Raw genomic sequence first — 22,076 nt, forward strand, 5'->3', positions numbered from 1 at the left:
CCTGGCTCAAAGCCTTGTGGGGTCCATAGAAAATAGAGACATGAGCACAGGGGCATTTTTGCAGAATGCATTTCTGCACCAAATAAAGGATAGTCTATCAAGTATCACGGTGTTTGTTACAGTTACAGGATCTAAAGTTGATATGGCTTGTTGCAAAGTCCAGTTATTTTGTGATGTTTGCAAATGATCGTTCCGCCTCCTGCATTCCTGTTATCCTTGATTCTTTATTTAGCACGCCAGTACAACATGCATGGTCATGTTATACGAAAGTTCTTGTGGTCTCATGTCCCTGCATTTTCCCACTCATGATTTTCTTCCTATTAAATTTACATTTCCTGTTATACTTCCATTGTTTTTTGTTCAGCCTTGATAGGTGGGCAGATGACATCTAGTTGACAGTAATTTATTATTTTTCTTTGCATCTCACGCATGGAAATATTGACTCATCTGGCTGCCTGCTGTAGCTGTCATAAAGTTTGGGAGGTCTTTGGAATTTCTTTATGAAAGGTTTATAAAATGCCATCTCTGTCAGGTATGAGACAAAGAGCTAGATGCAACTTTGATATGTTTATTGAAAATCACAAGGCAGACATGGGCAAATCCAAAATTGTAAGACAAAGTCATACTAAGGGTCAGACTACACTAGAGTAAGTGCTCTAAAACTCCCCGGATTCATTCATATGTTTTTTTTCTGTGTTGGTCCCCAATTCTTTTGGTTTGCCAGTTCACATGTTTTGGTTGTTGATGTGCACTCTCCCACTCCTGTTTGCTCTGGAACCAGTCATCACTGCATTGAGCATTGATAGTAGCTGTGTTCTATGGGAACAGAGGTGACTGGTAGTCAAGCACACATTGGAAGGTGAGCAGTTTGGTGTCCGAGTGGGACCAGTCCCCCTGATTGTTAGCACAGAACAAGCAGAGTAAATGGTTTATTTCCTGATTGGTCCTCTCCACCTGGCCATTAGCTTGGGGGTGGTATCCTGATATTAAGATAGATTTATTTATTTATTTGTTTGTTTGTATAGCGCTTTTGACAATGGACATTGTCACAAAGCAGCTTCACTTGAATACATTCAAGTAAATACACTGAATACATTATAAATATATTCAGGATATAAATGAATCGTAAATGAATCCTTAAGGAGCAAGCAAGGAAATGGTGGCAAGGAAAAACTCCCTAAGACAATATAAGGAAGAAACCTTGAGAGGAACCAGATTCAAAAGGGAACCCATCTTCATCTGGGTGACAACGGATAGTGCGGTTATAAATAAATCCCAAAGAGTGTAATTGTGTAACCAGGAAACTGATTACAGTTTTGCACATGAAGTTTGTTTTGTTGAACCTATACACTGTCTACTGATGGAGACCTGAGTGCAAAACTACTCGTGGCAACCGCAGCCCCAAAGCCACCACAGCAATCGCAGTCCAAAACCATCTAATTACAGCTGCCCATATGAACTGCAGTCCAAAGCCATCTCCACAGTCCCCAAGTGGCACCATTCCCAGCAATCCCAATGATCTTCAGGCCGTCCATGTGGGGCCACCCCCAGCAGCAGTGAGCAATCTCCAAACGATGAGAACTCCAACCAGAGGTAGGGCATCAAGATGGATCAGGCAGGTCCAGGGAGCAGAAGGGGTCAGGATCACTGGTATCTCGGTAATAGCATATGTAGCTTGACAGAGAGAGAGGGAGAAGGAGGGAGAGATTGTTGGGTATGCTTTTTGTCCCATAATGGTTAAGGACAATGTACTTTGCATGCAGAGTGCAAGCAGGGACTCTGGCAAGACTAGCTATGACAGGATAACTAAAAGGGAGAGCCAAAAAGTAACACAGACATGAGCGTGCCCTGGGACATAAAGCAGCCAGCCACTCCACCATCAAGTCAGTAGGGGGGCAACAGTATCCAAACATCCCAGTTCACCACAACACTCTATGCCTGTGAACCCTCCAGGTCTGCTCCTTTACCTAAGAAAAAATGGCTTAAAGAAAAGCCACAAAAGGCTTTTCCAGCGATAAACAAATGCTTTTCCAGCCTAGACTTAAACACTGAGACTGTGTCTGAGTGCCAAACACTAATTGGAAGGCTGTTCCATAACTGTTTGGCTTTGCAAGAGAAAGCTCTACCCGTTGCTGTAGCCTTCACTATTTGAGGTACCAACAAAAAGCCTGCACCTTTTGATCGAAGTAGGTTTGATGGATCATAAAGGACCAAAAGTTCGCTCAGGTACTGAGGTGTGAGACCACCCAAACTCCCAAATTCTCCATAATTGAGCTCTTCACTTGGCATGTGAACTGAGGCCCCTGACTAGAAAATATATCCTCTAGAAGTCTGAAATACCTGAATATGTGACTGAACAACTCAGTAGTCTTGAAGGTGGTAGGCAGGACTGAAAAGCGAAGCTTTCCGCCTGACAAGAGCTTTCCATCTGGCATGGTTCTTGGCTTTCACATAGACTGAGCATAAGTGAATTAACGTGTATATGTCTGTTGATCAATTCTGTATTGTTAAAGTAGGATGTTTAATAGATAGGATGACTAGTGTAACCTCACAGTTATTGATTAATACAATTCCCCCTTTGGTGAAGGGCGTCCCCGCACCTTTTGAGACATACCAACATGTAACAGTGAATCTCTCAGCCTGTCTTCTTCACACAAAAATGCTTTGTTCTGTACCCAATATAACCTCTTGCCTTCAAACCAGTTGGCAGAGATCAACCAGATATGAGCCTAACACTCTGTTCTCTGTCTCTCTGTCTGCTGGCATATTATCGCAAATAAACTACATTCCATAAAGTGACATATTGGAGATATTTGCTGCAAAGTTCCCAGGGAATCTCTGTAACAGGAAATCTGCAATCAATGGTCATGGAACTCCACTAGTAATTGGCTTTGAGCGGCTGATAAGTTTTGTGAAATCCTGGGTGGCCGGTTGCTAGGGAAGAGTGTGGCCAAGTGATACATTTACCAAGAAGCTGAGGTTCTGGTAGCAGGGAACCATGAAGAGGCTGGTTGGTTCTTATATGTTTGAACTATTTCTCAGGAGCAAACAGAGATGTGACTGATCTTCATCCAAATCATTTTAGATACTACACAATACTACAGTCCTTTCTGTTCTGTATTTCTGAACAAATGGTTTAAACAATTGTGATCAATTGGAGTCTGGGGTTCCAGTTAGCTTGCTTAGGACTGGGTTTCCTGCACCATTGTTTTAGAATTAAAGTCTTGTAAAAAGAGAAAAAAAGAATGATATTTGAGAAAAGTCATATATGTTATTCTGACTCCATGATATACAATTTGTCTCCATGATAACACCATCTTATATAGTCACTAACAATGACACTATGGTGGCCACGCCAAAAATTCAACCCAAACAACATAAAAATAATTAGATGTATTTAAATAATTTTCCCAATAGGCTTACAAACACTGCCATGCATCATATTTGAAGTTTTTGGCATCACCCACCCTTTTACTAAGAATGCGATTTGCAAGTTGTAACACATTTCAGAACATTGGGTACAGTGGGCGCCAGATTGATTCAGTCGTTGCTTAGCAGATACATAGCTGATATTTCACACTAGAGTCCTAAGAAAACTAGCAGTCATACCTCAGTGGAAAGCTGCCATGCACACGACATCCATCTAACTGAAAACCATTATTGTAAAATCAGTTGTTCAAGCAGCTATTCATTAATCTAAGAGCAGTGTCAAGTTAACTCAGATTGAAAGGCAGTTTACACCATTAAAGCTCACAAAACTGTACTCGGTGCTTAATGCCAAGTTTTCCATCAGGATAATTATTTCTTTTCATTTCAGAGCTGGAGCCTTGATGTCTTCATCATCTCTCATGGACTCATGAGAAGCTTACATAGGATTCATTCATCTTCAGTAACTGCTTTATCCTTGTTGAGGTCAGGGTGGATCACAGAAACACTCAATGTGAGGCAGGAATACACCCTGGTTGGGACACCAGTCCATTGCCGGGCACCATGCACACACATTCACACCTAGGAGAATTTTAGAATCGCTAATCTACCTACCAGCATCTTTTTGGGTGGTGGGAGGAAATCCACTTGAACACAGGATTGAACTGGGGACCCTGGAGGCAACAAACACCGTGCTGCCCAAGTTTATAGAACATTTGGTTAAAAACACTTTCACAAACTAAAACCAGACATTGTGTTATCAGTGTGTCTAGACTACATGTCCTGACAACAACGGCAGAGCTTAAGTTACATTTAATCAGCCAATTATAAACTTGATCATATCACATCACCACTAATCTTTTTTCACTTCTTTGGTGCAGCATACTGCTTTTAAATACATGACAGATTTATCTACTGCCACAATCACATTGTGGGAGAATTCAGGGGACAAGAAAATGTCCCATTATTCTTGAAAATGTTCACTTACTGATATTTTATTTTTTAGTAAAAAAATATAGTGGTTGTAGTTTTTTTTATCTAACATTAGCTAATTATTAGCTTTAGTATACACTGACCAGCCATAACATTAAAACCACTGACAGGTGACAAGAATAACATTGATTATCTCATCACAATGGCACCTGTCAAGGGGTGGGATATAGTAGGCAGCAAGTGAACAGTTGGTTCTTGAGGTTGATGTGTTGGAAGCAGGAAAAATGGACAAGCATAAGGATCTGAGTGACTTTGACAAGACTTTGATGGCTAGATGACTGGGACAGAGCATCTCCAAAACGGCAGGTCTTGTGAGATGTTCCTGGTATGCAGTGGTTGGTGCCTACCAAACTGGTCCAAGGAAGGACAACCAGTGAACCGGTGACAGGGTCATGGGTGCCCAAGGCTCATTGATGTGCGTGGGGAGTGATGGCTAGCCCTTCTGGTCCGATCCCACAGAAGAGCTACTGTAGCACAAATTGCTGAAAAAGTTAATGCTGGCTATGATAGAAAGGTGTCAGAACACATAGTCCATCACAGTTTGCTGCATATGGAGCTGCGTAGCTGTAGACTGATCAGAGTGCCCATGCTGACCCCTGCCCACCACCGAAAGTGCCTACAATGGGCATGTGAGCATCAGAACTGGACCATGGAGCAATGGAAGAAGGTGGCCTGGTCTGATGAATCACGTTTTCTTCTACATCATGTGGATGGCCAGGTGTGTGTGCGTTGCTTACCTGGAGAAGTGATGGCACCAGGATGTACTATGGGAAGAAGGCAAGCCGGTGGAGGCAGTGTAATTGTGATGTCTGCGCAATGTTTTACTGGGAAACCTTTGGTCCTTGCATATATGTGGATGTAACTTTGACACGTACCACCTACCTAACTTTTTTGCAGACCAAGTACACCCCTTCATGGTAACGGTATTCCCTAATGGCGGTGGCCTCTTTCAGCAGGATAATGCCCCCTGCCACACTGCAAAAATTGTTCAGGAATTGTTTGAGGAACATGATAAAGAGTTGAAGGTGTTGACTTGGCCTCCAAATTTTCCAGATCTCAATCCAATCCAGCATTTGTGGGATGTTCTGGACAAACAAGTCCGATCCATGGAGGCCCCACCTCTCAACTTACAGGACTTAAAGGATCTGCTGCTAATGTCTTGGTGCCAGATACCACGGCACACCTTTAGAAGTCTTGTGGAGTTTCTGGAAATTTCAAGATAACAAAAGTAGTTTTCTTGAGCTCACGACTTATTTTTCTTGTGATCTCAGGATAACAAAAGTTGTTTTCTCGAGATCACAACTTATTTTTCGTGTGATCTCAAGATAACAAAAGTTGTTTTCTCAAGATAACGACTTATTTTTCTTGTGATCCTGTGATAACAAATGTTGTTTTCTTGAGATCACAACTTGTTTTTCTCATATGTCTCATATTTCTCACATGCATTATTGGGGATATATACTATACATCAGACAGAACATTAATTGGAAGTAACTGGTGCAGTAGTAGCATTATGGCCTTATAGCCCCAAGATTGTGGGTTTGATTCAGAGCTTGGAAACCTGTGTGGTGTTTGATTATATTTTTCCTAAATTTCCGCTTTGGGATCAGTAAAGTACATCTATCTATCCATCCATCCATCCATCCATCCATCCATCCATCCATGGAGATATCCTGGTCCCTCAAATTGACTGGCAGTGAAACTGACCACCCATTCAGGATCACTATAGTGTTTCCTACGGTATAGTTGCAGATTTCTAAGTCATCATTTCAAGTGATGGACACTAATTCGGAAATGTTCTAGCACTGACAAACATAAGGCTAGATAGATAGATAGATCCCAAAAGGGATAATGTGGGAAAAATATAGCTGAACACCACATACACTCCCAAGCTCAGGATCAAACCTGCGCTCTACTACCTTACCAGGTACTTTCTGTTAATGCATTCTCTGATGTATACCCAATAATGCAGTTTGACATACGAGAAAAACAAGTTGTGATCTCAAGAAAACAACTTTCGTTATCATGAGATAAAGAAGAAAAATAAGTTGTATTCTTGAGAAAACTTGAGATCACAAGAAAAAAAAAGATATGAATTATTATTCAAGATATTATTCATTATAAACTGAAATATGAATTAAAATGTCAAGATTTGTTTCATAGTATGCACAGCATAGTTATGTAGTTGAATGTCTCAGTTCTTGGTTTGGGAAGAGAAATCAGATCTGCGAGAAAGCTCATAATACTCATATTTCTCACTCAAAGATCAACATGAAACTACTAGGAAACTAACTAATTTAAGGTAAATTATTTTACTGTACATAACAGTCAGTATTGCTAGTTAATGTTAGACTAACTATTAGAATATATTGTATAAGTAAAACCAGTAGTCATGTTTGCTAGCAAACTAGTTAATGTTAGATCCATGACTTTATATGAAGTTTGATATGTGTGGATTGAAATAATAGCTTTTACCCCTTTATAGTGCACTATATAGCAAAAAATTTAGCTATTTCTGAGAAACCATACATATCTAGACAAAAACTTTCTGGAAATTAGCTAGCTAGCTTGGATTTAGACTGTAATTTGAGCGGTGTTAACTAAAGCACATACCTATGTTATATTATACAGGGTGTCCCGTAAGTCCAGCATTACAGGGGTTGTTGTATATTTTTATAGTTTTACAGACTACAATATATCTGAGAAAGGAAGAACAAATCCAAATAATTCTACTCATCTTTTTGAGAAAAATGGTGGATATATTGAGCAGGTCTGTAAATAAAAGCTTTTGTTTCTTATTTTTATCCTATGATGCTGGACTTATGGGACACCCTATAATCACTGAATACTGAAGGGAAAAAACTCACCTCCCTGATAGTCATTGTATATTACACACTTTGCGATTTTTGGCTGATTAAACTGAACTTAATTTCAACATTTGTTGACCCAGAATGTGATGTCTACAGAGCATTAGTGCTCACTCTTGCTTCAACACGTTGTTGCATGAGAAAATGTCATTTCCACTGTTAAACTGTTAAAAGATACCTCCAGATCTATGACAAAATATGTAAGAAGGCCAATAATTCATCACTCAAAAATTCAAATCACATGACCTTGTTGTACATCTTATTCCTCTCAATGATACATAACTCCAAAACACCAGTGTAGACCAGGTTGTCTTGGTTTGGCAGCTGAGAACATTAGGCATATGTTTCACGTTTAGGCTTGTCAGGATTGCCCAAAAAGGATGAAAAAACATAAAAACTGAAGGCTGATCAGGTTAATAACTGAGAAAAAATAGAAAGTGTTACCAATGATAGGAGCCAGATGAATGATTTGGCAAGTGTCTCCAAAGACAGGAAGAATTGTCTCTTTGACACAACAGCTCAGATGTGCACAGCTGGAGCTACATACCCTTCCTTGTACACACTTTCTGACCTCCTGCGTCTGTTTCCACCACAATCTGTCTGGATTTTCCACACACTCTCTTGCGGTCATTAAATGTTGATAAATGTAAAGTAAATCTGTTTCACGTTATTGATTAATATAGATTTTTTGACTCCACATTCAGGGGTACATCTTTGTCTTTTATCTCATTTATCCAAGAAAAAAGGCGCGTTTGGACAAAACATGTTCATGATATTTGTGTACATGTAACCACTGTCCTGGAGGTGTAGGTTAGATTTAAAAAAAAAAAAAAGAAAGGCATTCATTGGAAATTATAATGCTACCACAGGCTCATTTTCTATTTTCCACTGGAGGAATTGTACACTGGTGATCTGTAAATAAATGAACAATCCTGTAAAACCTGTACTTTTAAAAGTATCACATGGACAAATCACACACAGCAGGGTTGCACATATATGCGCACAAGTTGAAATAATACGAAGGATTTATTTATTTTTTTTCAATGTGAAGACGTGGATTCAAATTTTATTTTACAATCTAAGACAACCTGGCATGTATTTCTCTTTTTTTTCTAGCATATTCCAAGAATTGACATGGGGGGAAAGATTCTCTTTTTTTATTGCTGAATATTAAATGAAATACACTTTCACTGACTTGGAGGGAAATAAAATCATCTGCTGCTTTTTACCATGCACCCATTTAACCTTGACCACAAGGACATGCAGAGGAGAGGTGTTCAAACTTCTCAAGCGAGGAGGAAACGCAAAAGGAAGAAACGGTAGGAACATAACTGTCAGAGTCTAGTGGGGCATTTTGGAGGAGGAGGAGGAGGAGGAGGAGGAAAAGGAGGAAAGGGATATCACATTTAAAACTAACTAGAGAAGCACTGTCTGGTTTTGCATTTCTCAAACATACAAACAGGATCCAAAACGCCAGGGCAGGGAATAAACAGAAGACAAACTCTGGTCGTTGAAGTGCAAGAAAAAATTATATTATATTAATAATATATATATATGTATATATGTTTTGTAGTATCTCTATTTCTTTGTGCCACCACAATAGAGCAAGAGAAACATTTTAAGATCTAGTTTTTAAATAGTTTCTTTTCCCTTTGCTTACCTAATCACAACTTCTTAGTCGTCATTACATTCCTCTCTTTTCTGGATTTCCTGAATTATCTATGCCAATGATGTGTTCCTTCACATTTGACATCAAAAGCTTCGTATTTACTTTCCAGAGGCATCATGGCCAATTTTAGCATGAGTAAGTGTTCAGGAACTTCTATAAGATGAGTGACGTTATGAACATCCTTAACGACGGACTCATGCAGGACTAGAGCTGTCCGGTTTGGTCTCATCTGGACTCAGAGATGGCCGTCATGTGTATGTGTCATGGTTTGGTGGTCTGATTGATTAGAATTCAGGGGAGCTCAACTCAAGTACACCAAACTCAAATCAAGCGTCACAGTTTTCACACAATGCACTATGGTTCATTCAGAAAACAAACGGTAAATTATAAAGCTTGCATATTTTGGCATATTTTTATGGCCCCAAGGAAGTTTCACAGCTATTTGTCTTGTCTTGTCTTGAGTGTGTGTGTGTGTGTGTGTGTGTGTTATGATGATATTCCCAGCATGTATGGGGATGGAAGAGGGAGCTTATACATTCATAAGCCTGTGAGGGTTCTCCTTTTAACTTCAGTCCTGTGATGGAAGGAGGAAGGGTGAGGAGGGGTTGTCCTGAGACACTACGTGGCTGTTCACCTCTCTCTCTTTCTTTCTTGAAAAATAGTCCTTGTGAATGATATTTTCCTATTTTTCATGTTTCTCTTAATGGAAGAAATGTGTGATGTTCTGTTTTAGTCATTACCTCTAAAATTCATCAATGGACTTGTTAAACGTCTCTATATCAGCCTCACTAGAGGGACAGGATGGACAGAATGAGAGAGAGTGGAACAGGACTGTTTGGGAAGAGAGGATTGGAGTGCAGATGCTCTCCAGTGACTAAGCCATCAACAAAACCTCCACATCTGCTACAGATGGATGAGTTTCTGCCTCTCAGATCGTAACAAGCTTGTGACCCTTGATTAGTGAGAAGTCTGATAAATGGACATTAGTCTGGAAAATTAGACATCTCCCTCCTTCTGCTCACACACTTTACATTGGTGTGCAGCACATCTACACACACTCAGCTAGACATCTGAATGCACACCACATACTTTCCTTCCATTTCATTGGAAAAAAATAAGCCCCTGTCCCAGTTGCATTTGTCATTAAGTTCCTGTTAGGAAAGCAACATAATCATTAAACATGTGAATTATATTCTTGTAAACATACACCTTAAGAGCGGTTTATATTGCATGATGTGAAAGGGGGAGGAAATGTCACTGCTCAAATGGTTGGGTCAGCTCCCAAAAAAACACAAGGATAAGAAAAACAAAAGGCCAAAAAAGAGACAACGAAAGAGTGCGTATAAAAAATGAGGCGTCCTTATAAGAAAGGCTACAAAAACTCCACTGGCCCTCTGGCATCGGCATACAGCAAAAGGCACCACAATATTATTCTATTTCTTTAAGTTGTGAAAAAATTGGCACGTCTCTTTTATGCTGTAAATCAAAATGTACATATAAATAGAGTTTTCCCTATAAAAAAAAGTCTTTGCTGTTAACTAGTAGACAACTTTTTTTGCTAAAATGAAAATAAATATTTCATTTGTTTAGAATATCTGTTAGTTATATAAAATAAAAAATATTTTTTATAGGTGCAGGTCTATAGGTATACAGATTTTGCGGGTGGGTAGGTGGACTGTGTCTTTAGTGGGCAGCGCTGTCCGGTTTGGAGCGCGCGTGCTGCTGCTGCGTGTGTCTGCTCTGTGTGTGGGAAGTCCGTGTGTGTGTGGGCGGCGCGGGCCTGTAGATGGCTGAGGGCTCGGGTGTGTTTATGTTCTGCATGCTGAGGAAGGGCGTGCTCTCGCCCTCCTCTCCCTCCTCCGACTCACTGTCCGACAGGCAGCTGCGCGAGCCCAAGTCCCGGGGCGGCCGGTAGCCCTGCGGTGCCACATGCCCATTCAGTCTGGACCTGTGCCAGCGCCCACTGCTTCTCTTTGGTTGCTCCAGTGAGGGCGGGTACTCCTGCGTGCTCTCATACTCATCGTCGTCCTGGGCCAGCCGGTACGGACTGGAGGGCAGGCTGCCTGCACTGTCCTGCAGGTAGGAGCGTGCCCGCTGCTGTTGTATCCGCTGCTGGTAGGGCTCGTAGCGCTGGGCCTCGTGCAGAGGCAGCTGGTAGCAGCGAAGCAGCGGCTGGTCCTCCTCTGGTGGGTAGGGGGCGCGGGCGGCTGGCGGCAGAGACATGGCGTGGCTGGCGTTGGGAGACGTGATCTGGAAGGTAGGCACCTGTGGAGGCAGTGAGTAATGGAAGTCCACTGGAGACAAGCGCGCTGGCGTGGTCAGGGCTGACACATACCTGAAAGAGAAGTGAGAGAGTGGGAGAGGATGGAGTGAGCAAAGATATTCTGAACATACATGGTAGGTTTAACTGACTCCTATAAAAGCCCCTATGAAACAGCTAATAATCTAGCTAGCCAACATAAGTTTATATATGTATATATATATAAAACTTTATTATATGTGTTATTATGCAATAACTTTATTAAAGGTGTTATCAATTAGTTTAGTAAAAAGTCTTAATATTCGGTGATGTTCTCCACATATTTTGGCAGTTCAATGTCATATTTGCTTACAGGAACAACTCTGTAAATACGGAGGGAAAAAACAAATGCTGTAAGCCTCACACATCCAACCAATCAAAAGAAGGAGGCATGCCTACTTGCTTGTCAATAATTGATCATTCAGAAAGCTCCTCCTCTTGCACCTGCATTCAGGCATTTGACCTTAGGGTGGTTGGTTTTGTTAGTGTGGCTTAATGTGCATGTGTTCATCTAATGTATGCCAAATTACTGCCTACATCTTTAATGCAACAAGTCATAATAAAATAAGACAATCCCCCTGATTATGAACTCAAATGAACTGTGTCACTGAAACATGTACATTCCTTAGTAGACACGTTTTGCCCTGCCTTTGAAGTAGAAACTAAAAGCTGATAGACTAAGTACACACTTTCCAATCAAAGTACAAACTTTGACAAGTTTACCCTCTCAAATTGAGTAGTGGTTTAATCCAGTGTGAGTCAAATGCTTTCATTAAGAGAAAACAAGAGAAGTGCCCCCACCAAAATACAAACATTATTAACAGATGAGTCCCTGGCTTTTAGTGTGTTGTGTGTGCATGTGGTGCTCTATAAACTCTGCGACCTTTGCAGTGTTTAAATTTGTGTGATGTTTGTTACACTGCAGTGTAAACAGGTCCTCCCGTCTTCACTTTAACTCTAGGAAAATTACAGTGTGAACATTAATACTGAGCATCTGAGGGCCTCGAGAGCAGATGTAAATGCTTCCATAAATAACCGTGGCTACAGGCCACTATAGTGTGGTTTTACACTCTACCCACAGCACATGTGAGGACTACACTTCTTGCTTAAGCCCCCTCCTCTGTTCACACCAAACCTGCCAATTTGCTTGGCATCAAGTCGTTTCTTTCACATACGGAGAGTAGGAGCTACCCTATTTTTCTTGAATGGCCTTATCATGTGATCTTCGTCATCTAATTTGGAAAGAGGGAAAGATGAGGTAAAGTCAATGATACACTGGAGGTTTTTAAAAAACCCCATGAGATAATGTGTTGTTCAGCTCTTGTTGACTTAATGAACCCCTTGCGGTATAAATCCTCCTGTTTTGGCTGCTGCTCGATGGCGGGGGTGGCTAGCAGGCAAGAGATAACTGTAAATACAGCTGGCCGTGTGCTAGCTTTGCTCCCTGATGTGTATACGGTGCATCTGGGTACAGCTTGACCTGTACCACCTCACCATACGGAGTTACGTACCTCTCAACATATACTAAAATCTTTGATATGTGCTATATCGTGTGAATTACATTCGCAGTGTTTTCTTTAATTGCTAGAATCTCAGTGCACTTATAGGCATGGCAGTGTCAAGTGTCACCTGTCGCTGTGTGGTGAGTCGAGTGAGTCGAAGGAGTCTCCGTAGCGCATCGGTGGCCGGCGAGACTCAGGGAAGCCACAGTGAGTGGCACGACGTGCTCGTGCCTCCATACACGCTGGACTGCTGCACTTACTGGTGCCCACAGAGGACGAGAGCACGCCTGAGGGACAGTCCGACAGCACACTGTCTGTCCGTTCCAGACTCCATGTCTTCTCATCATGTCTGACGCACAGTAGGCCAGTGACAGAGAGAAATATACAAACTGATGAACTGAAAATATTATTTTGTTTTAGCTGTCAGATACATACAAGAATGTCACAGCTTAGGAAATGTGGCTAGATACTATGATTATAGTACCAGTTTTTGCAGGGTTTTGGAATTTCAATATGTGAATGTGTGTATAAATGTGTTTCTGTGTGTGTGTTCTATGGAGGTTTACATGTCTAAATGCATGTACATGCTAAATACAATCTTGAAGATTTTTATTTGATACAGTAATAGACAAACTGGAAATTCTGTACTTAAATGAAACTGAAATGAAACAGAGAAGAGACTGGGTGAACCCACCGCACAATAAGTAAGCGATTAAACAGGACAGAGCATGCTATTATAGGAAAACAATAAACAACAGGATGGTGTGGTGCAGCCTGAAGTGAATGAAGACCCCAAAATTATTTTTTTCTGTAACAGCACATCTCAAAGTGTTTTATACCTCTTGCACCATAGCAATCTGCCAGGGATTACAAGTTTTTATTTTGCAAAAGAAAGACACCTGACAGTTAATAGTTACATTCATTGTTGCGGAACATCCACAAAACAAGATAGTTCCTGTTATCACTTACATTAAAATAGCTATAAACTGCTGGTCCCTCATCAGCCTCTCATTTTTCTCTCTCTTAAAGTTAATAAGACATGGCTCAGCTTGCCATGTTGCAGAGAAAGTGGAACTACCTTGAAGAAACTGTGGTGTTGGAAAACAAAGCGCTGACACCGGGGACTCCTTTCAAAGGAGTAGTAACGGCTAATTCCTATGTATTATTCCTTACTATAGCAATGATATTATTAGAGCAAGCGCATTAATATAAACCTGTGATTGGAATTACAGCTGGCACTATTTTCAGAGCTTCTGTTATAGAAAATTAATCGATAGCTTCTGATTCTGATTTGAGAATGAGGTATAATGTCTAAAATTACAATAACAATTATTTATCTGCATGAATCACTTTATTATTTTAAGTCAACAGAAAACATGAATGGCAAGTTTGTGATTTAATGCATCAGAGTGAATAAAAACTGGTGTCTAACATTAGCTGATTATGCTAAGATATAAGAAATTATCTGAGCAATTCAAAAATAGTGATCACAGTTAAAGTATGATTAATCGTGCAGCCCTAGGAAAGACCATGATACAGTCACGCAACAGCAGAAAACACTGAACTACTGTGAGTGCGAAGGAAGACTCCAGGCTATAATTCCACGTCAGACCATCAGTGGGGGAAGAGAAAAGAATGTTGGGTAGGTGCAAAACAGACCTAATGCGCAAACAGACCTTTATTTAGCACAAGAGTTCAGTTCATGTTGAACAGAGTGACTAGTTTGGACATATTGAGTAGTCATATTATACTCAATATGACTTTTACAATATGATTTGGGATATAATAAAACAAATTAGTGAACCCATAATGTGTCGTGTTTGAAGACTGAAATTCTTTGGCTCATGTTACTGCCATGATTTAACAAAACTGAAAAAACATCTGGAATCTGTGACTAGTCAGAATGCTTATCAGAATGCTTACAGAAGATAATCAAACATGGCTGTTTGTTAGCTTATATAATATAAGTAATGTGAAGATAAATATTGATAGATACTGATTCGAAATGATACACACAATATCACACATACTACTGTGATGACCGTACCTGTGTGTGGAGGAGTGGCCTCGGGTGGAGGAATTGTGTGATCTGGAAGAATGATGGCTGCCGGCAAATGACGCCTCCGCTCCGCTTCTCATCACTCTCTCAGTGGCTGGGACGTTCTTTGAGATATACTATAAAAGACACACACTTTCAGACAATGCAAAGCAGACACTAATGGGTTCTAGAAATAGTGTGTTTGTAAAAGACCTACATCCACCATGGGGATCTCCTCAGGGCCAGGGCCCGGGTGGTTGGGCCCGTTGGCCAGGCTGCGATTGGGGTGATCCAGACACATGTTCTGCCTCAGGTGATTGTGCATCTTCTTCCTCTGTTTCCTAGGGGGGAGGCTATAGTGAGGCAGCGTCACTCTTTCGGACACTGACCCAGAGTCACATTCACCACATCACACACTCCTTAGTGCTGAGAGCGGCTACAGCATGAAGGGCGCTGAACCCAATTAAGCTTATGGCAGAGTAATCGCAAAGTGCTCTGCTGTGTACTTACTTGGTTTTGCAGTAGGCCACCACGCACACGATGCCCACCACCAACAGAGTCACGCAGATGCCTGTGATTGTCAGGACTCTCTTCTGATAGAGCTCCTCTGCCTCTGTACCACGCCAGACACACCCACATACACAAACATACAGCCATCAGTGTCTCATCTCACCATGTCAGATTAACTTCCTCACATCCTCCTAAACATTTTCCACTGCTTCTCTCAGAAATCATGCCTCATTGGGAGGGCTGGGAGATATGGCAAAAATATCATATCACGATACTTAATACATGATCACATCACGATCACGATTCTTAGGCTTGCCAGTCTAGCAAAACAGCACATTAAAAACAATATATGCTTTCAGTTATACGTTTCTTCTACTATCTAATACAGAAAAAAAATGAAGCAGTTTATAGGTTACCCTTTCTTCTACTCAACCTCATACTCTGTTAAAACCGTGTATGCCTCATGAGTTGGCTTTTACAGAAAGCGGGCAGAGCTGAGCAGCTCTTACTTATCTTAATATGGTTAGAGTTTAAAATGTACCAGCAAAATTCTCATAAAAGTGTGTTTATCTTGATATCAATATCATATTGCCCAGACCTAGCCCTACACACCCCTGCTTTCCCACTACTACAGCAAGGCCCTAGTGTGCACCTAGTGTGTGTAGGTACAATGGGCACAGAGTATGACTCAGGTTCTGCAGTGGAGTTGAGATCTGCACACTCATTAGCCACATGAGGATAAGAGTTAATTACAGCTATGGGACATGCCTGAGCCTTCCTCTCTTTTCTCTAATGGGCCAGCTCAGCAGTGGAAAATGCTTGGGTGAGCCATACACGCATCATTACCATGGATGTGAGGATGGATCACACTGCGCTAAAAGGGAATCCCTGCAGGCCCTGACAAACCTGCCTCCCTGATTCCATAGATGTTTCTGTCCATGGGAGGGCATTACATTTCAGATTAATTCATAGCACGGCCTGCTTTATGCTAGGGGACCAGTGGAGATCCACCAGCACAAATACAAATGACTTTGCAATGCAAGCTGTGCTATCTGAGATTACATAATGGAACATATGCAATCAGAGGTGCAGGTTGGGGCTCTCGGTGGTAAGGTTAATTACAGCTTTTTACTATGGCAGCAAATAAACATCAACTGCAATTCAAATTCAGGAGAACAAAATGAACTCTCCTTAAAGCATGCCGAATTATCAAATCAAAAAATAAAAAACAATGGAACAAGAGAAAAAAAACAGCCTTTTATGTTTCCCTTGGAAGTGTTCCTTTGAAAAGCCACATGGATTTTATCAGAAGAGGATTTCCACACCTAAGGAAAATGTGTAATATTTAATAATGATATGATCCAGCTGTGATGTGCTTCACACTACAGACCAGGAGTTTTAAAGACTAACAGGCTAATATTTCTTACCATATTAGATGATAAATAGCTTTTAGCTGATAGTAATTTGGTCAAATCATAGTCTAAGCTGTGTTTTAATCCATCATTCTACATCATGAAGAGTTAATCCAATCTGGCAACCTTGACTGAAGAGTGAAAACAGCAGACAGAATCTATAAGTGCAATAATTTTTTTCTAAACGGGGCTCTGTGACAGAGAAAGCCAAGTGTATTCACTTTTTTTTTTTTTTTTTTGGACTTCTAAACTGATTCACCACTCAAGCAGGAGTTTATACACCTCATTGAACAGGTCATTTCCAAGAGAAACAAGCGGCTTTGGTAAAAGAAAGCAGGCAAATCTACAAAAAAAAAACATATAAACAACAATGTAACCAGTGCAAAATGGAGTCTGGCATGCTATTCAAAAGAGATAAAATTTGAAAGCTTAAAACAAAACCAGGAACAGCAAAACAAAAACAGAGATGGTGTCCAATTTTCAAATGAAGCAAGAGATGAAGTATGAATCTCAGAGTTGCGGGGGGAGAGCAGTGAAAAAGGCACAAAGACAGGAAAACATGAGGGTAGAGGGCAGAGAAAGTTATAGAAGACAGAAAACCAAAGATAATGAAAGAGGGGAAAGCACATATATTGTCGGAAATCCAACAATTATGCCCCAAGAAAGGAGAACAGGCTATTATCTGCAGCACTCGTCCACATTTTTATGAACAATCATTATGAGAGCTAGGAAAATTTTCCATTACTCCGATCGCTCATTCTCCTGTGTCGCCTGCCATGACCCAGCATCCAGTTCCACATCAAAACATCAGAGGATGCAGGCATAATTCAGCCGGCAGGAGTTCATCTGGTGTTTGGTAAACAAGATGGTCGTTTAAAAAGGATGACGTCTGATAGCATAATCATGCACGGACTTGGGAGGCTTTGATGAGTGTACGTGCGTGAGCGGGGATGACTAGTAGGTGACACAGCTTGGGTCTGAACTAGCCAGGTGGATCGTAATTACGCTCTTAGCACTGCTACACAAACAAATTCACTTGAAGATATCCTCTTGTTTACTAAGAGGTAAATAACAGGCTGTCGAGGTTTACGCAAATCCCCGTGTCATACTAACCTCAGAGCAGGACGTTCAAAAGGTCGCAAGTGGTCAACTTAAAACTTACGTACATTTCTCCAAATAGATGAGAAACAAACTTGGGTTACTAGCTCCAAAAACACTTTTTATTTATGACATGTTTTTTTTTTTAAAAGGAATACTGTTTTTTTCAGCCAAATTTCTAGGAATGAGGTTATGTGTTTACCAACGTAGACTCGTAAACACAGAAGAGGTTGCACTGATACTAGGGATGTAACTAGGTCGGAATGAACAGGTAAGATGTGTTCCAAACAGTGTTTATATGCGTTCTAAACAGATACGAATATGAATAAGAGGCTCACTATTCAGGCATCTGGTCGAGACTAGATGTATGTCCTGGTCAGGGTCATGGGTGGTGGTTTAAATTACTAGGCTACTAAATTACTAAATTAGGCTACTAGTTTGTTTATATTGTATTGTGGGAGACACAACCGATTAAATTAGTTAGAAAATATCGTAGGTACCAACAAAACCAATAACTGCTCGAATGAGATTTAAAAAGCAATCACGCTCTCTAGTTGAGACCAATTTTAAACCTGAGTGATGTGGCTGAGATTGAGGAAGTGTCAGAGCCAGAATTCCGGACAATGCTGACAGTGCTAGCATTTCTACTTCTGGATTTTTCCCAGTGTTTTCCAGTGTATATGGTTTAGGCCACACGTACTTCAGTTTTAAATCAGATACAGCTAGTGGTAACATGTTACACCCCTAACAGATACCAAAAACTGTAGGGAAGACACAAGTACCTAGTACCTACCCCAGTGATAAAAAAAAGCTCATTAAAACTCAAGACCTTACATTTTTGGACTGAATTCAACAACAGACCCCTATAAGGGAGTCTGCACTAAACAGGTTTTCTATTCTTTTCCCAGTTCAGGGAAATGTATCAAAATGATCATCTATAGTAATCATATATACGTTACAGTATCAGTAAATAAATGTTGAAAAAAACTTAAAGTATCTTCGGTCTGCTGATGTTGATCCAGCACTTTCTGCATGCATGATCAAAACTGCCTTCGGTTTCATTTGGAGCATTAAAAAGTCCCATCTGAATCCTCTTAAAAGAGCCCCTACAATTCCCTTCATGCTTTCCCCAACAGAACGAGGGCTGCAGATACCGATTCTCATGCTGACACCAGGAAAAGGGGTTATATTACTACACAGCAAGTGCTGACAGACAGATCGATCTGTTAATCAACATGTTCAATCGCTTTAGAGTCCATCGTAAAGAAAGCGATGGAGGTCTGGTGAACACAGCTGGATCTACACAGATCTACTTAAGAAGAGAATTGGGGAGGAAGAATTGGTCCATACCCATAAATTCAATCCCAAGAGACTCTGCCATGACAGGTAGGTGACAGGTAGAGGGAGAAAAACACAACAGAACAAAGTTTAAGAGACGGATATTCCAACACATGTGCATTGCGTGAGTGGCGTGAGAAGGGTGAGTCAGGCAGTAAGAGAGGAACAATGTTGTAGCTGAGTGCGCTTATAAGCACCAGAGTATTATGTCAACAGCGAGCTGTTAGAGCATGCTGGAGCATGCAGGCATGCCATACACTTTCCTATAGGCTAGAAAGTTCTTCTAGATTAACAGGTAGGAAATAGAGGGAATTGTCATAATCACCTTATAGTCAGGTGCATACTTGGGTTTGGCAAATTACCCGTTTGGGTGGATTAGACACTTTCTGGTTAGTTTTTTTATAAGGTTTATTATGTTATTTTAGGAGGAACTGCAAGATTAACTTGTTATGTATCATAAAGGGTTAATGTCATATTAATGACAGAGAAATTAAACTGTATTTGTATACAAGAAGAATTCAGGAATACATGTTCATTAACATAAATTTTACAACTTATCTTAACAATCTTACCTTCTGGTGCACAATTACAAATATTACATACATTTATAGACATGAACAATTTGGCTGATTTTTTTTTAGAGTTAAGTGTTAATCGTTAATTGCGGCGAATATTTAGAACACTCTGTTATCAGTTAATGCGAACATGCTGTTACAGTTGTACACAGTTAACTGCTTCTCAGAAATATTTGGGTTTCAGTTTGTTGCTTAGTGTTTATTGTTGTGCTTGAGCAAAAAAGCTATGATTTATGTTTACCACAACTGGAGGAGCACAATAACCTCTGTTAAGATCGGGATAGATTACAAAGTTGTATAAAGCCACCCTATACAGTTCATCTTAGTTTAACTGTAAGAATGTAAGTTGCGCAATATTATCCCACATGGACTTCCTGGATAAGTCTGTACTCTGTTTACACATTCCATAACATGCACTATGATTATAAAGCCTGCCTTCAAAACTTGCTGCCACTACAAAATACAAAATACAAATTATTTAATGTAGTCTTATTTAAAAGTGTGAAGTTGTACGTAGATATTATGACCAAAAAACGTGATATTGGTTACTGGTTAACATACGTAAGCTTCCTCTAAATTTATACCTTTCCAACTCACTGGAATTCAATTCCAATTTCCAAGCTATTGAGTGAAATCCAAATTATTCTCTGAATATCATTTCAATTCCAAAGGTTAGCAGTGTCCCAATGTAAGAATACCTGTCAGCCAATCAGAAATGAGCATTTTCTGCGGTCGTAGTATGATCCAAATTCAGTGCATGTGAATGTTTAATTAAATAGTCTGTAAAGTATAGTATTGCAAAGTATTGCACAGCATTGTTATGGCAAATGAGTTCACATCCAAACATTGAATGGTTCTATGATGATGTCACGCTTTCCTATTTTGGGATCTGGGAAATTGATTGGAAGATGACAGATGTGTCACAGCAACATGCATCCGTTTCTAATGTTTCATCCAACTGGGTTGCTGGGGGAGGAGTTCATCTGTCCACTTTCTCGAGATTTTGGACCAATGCATAGACCAATACCATCTTGACTACATGTTTCTGTCCATTTGATTGAGGCCAATTAAGCTTCCACAAGGCATTATCCAGACAGTCTTACTGTCTTTATTTTTCTACTTGGCAGGCTGGAATAATGAATCATGTCAGTTACGGTGATGCAGATGTTCCAGAGGAGGATGTTAGTGCTTGAGTTCTTCATATAGAATCATCTGCATGATCACTGACAGTAAATACAAGATGATGAACTTTCCATAGAAGTGATTTCATGTCATTCGTCTGTTAGACATGAAGAGCATGGACCCTCTTTTGCCATCTCCAATGTTTCCTAATGCTGCCACACATACTACACAGGAATTTCAATCTGATTGCATCAATAGTACCAGTGATACTCTTAACCCCCCGGAGGCCTGTACTGGGGGTGTTTTAGGTGCAGAACGCCACTGTAGCATTGAAGATGTCTCTCACTGTTTCAACACAAGATCCTCCACTCCAGACCTCCCAAACTGAGCACAGATAGAAAGACCTGGCTTTTGAAGGAGCGTGAACTAACAAAAACTAACGTGCCAAGACTTGATAGGTGACCTGAACAAAGGTAACCATTCTGCTGTTATAAATCCCATGTCAAGACATAACATGACACGTTAATAGGCCCCATGTCAAATTATACTATTCGCTGTGTGCCGTTGCGAGTGCCTCCTCGAACGTCATTCCAAAATTATACCTCCTTTATTCTTTTATTTGGAGAGGAAATCTGTTTTTCAACCGGGCACAGTTCTGTAAGCTCATCATCCTCACAGGTTTGTTTACATACATCCTGACGTGATTTATCTGCTGTCCTCTTGCAAGTAAACATGTGTTAATGCCGGGGTCATGTTGAAAGGTAAACAGTGCCAGCATAGCAACACTGATGAGAGTACAAAGCCATGATTCTGTGTGAACGGCAGCCTTGTGAAAGAGCCAATAGCCCACGGCCATGAACTGTCAAAGCCAAGTTCTCCCTCTGCTCCGCCTTCTCCTGGGACTAATTCTGCAGTTGATGGACATGTAAGGAAGGGATAGTGGTGTGTAGTGGAGTTAAAGCATGTTACTCCAGGGAAGAGATGCTATTTACCATCTCTGTAATTAGGGGGATGGTCTAGGAACTGGAGGGGGGAAGGAGAGTAAGAGGGTTTCTGTGAGATTTTCCCCTGGAGGGAAGCTTACATGAATAAAAGGAACTCCAATGGTGTATTCCACACAAATGAGTTTGCCTTACACACTAGAATGGTATGAAAGCTTGGTTATTTTGCGCATTTAAATCCACAATACCTGACCATCCTCTAAAGATCAGTCTTTCGACTGATGAC

The 22,076-nt window shown here is 40.6% G+C and overlaps 1 protein-coding gene across 7 annotated transcripts in view; it reads right to left on the bottom strand.

The window, feature by feature from the left end:
* Positions 1–8,293: 8,293 nt before the first annotated feature.
* The window catches only part of nrg2a (neuregulin 2a), an 86,635-nt gene continuing 72,852 nt past the window's right edge, over positions 8,294–22,076 (bottom strand). For 4 of the 7 annotated variants that reach the window (XM_026938578.3, XM_034311165.2, XM_026938583.3 and 1 more), the window contains 6 exons: positions 19,165–19,188; positions 15,305–15,407; positions 15,012–15,147; positions 14,804–14,931; positions 12,884–13,105; positions 8,294–11,290 (listed from right to left, as the gene is read on the bottom strand). In XM_026938578.3, the coding sequence (XP_026794379.1) occupies positions 10,639–11,290; positions 12,884–13,105; positions 14,804–14,931; positions 15,012–15,147; positions 15,305–15,407; positions 19,165–19,188 (1,265 nt within the window). In that variant the 3' untranslated portion in view covers positions 8,294–10,638. The remainder of the gene's footprint in view (positions 11,291–12,883; positions 13,106–14,803; positions 14,932–15,011; positions 15,148–15,304; positions 15,408–19,164; positions 19,189–22,076) is intronic. The other 3 variants (XM_026938580.3, XM_026938579.3, XM_026938581.3) reach the window with 3 other exon arrangements.

Source organism: Pangasianodon hypophthalmus, chromosome 15 (assembly GCF_027358585.1).
Source record: "Pangasianodon hypophthalmus isolate fPanHyp1 chromosome 15, fPanHyp1.pri, whole genome shotgun sequence".
Taxonomy (NCBI): domain Eukaryota; kingdom Metazoa; phylum Chordata; class Actinopteri; order Siluriformes; family Pangasiidae; genus Pangasianodon; species Pangasianodon hypophthalmus.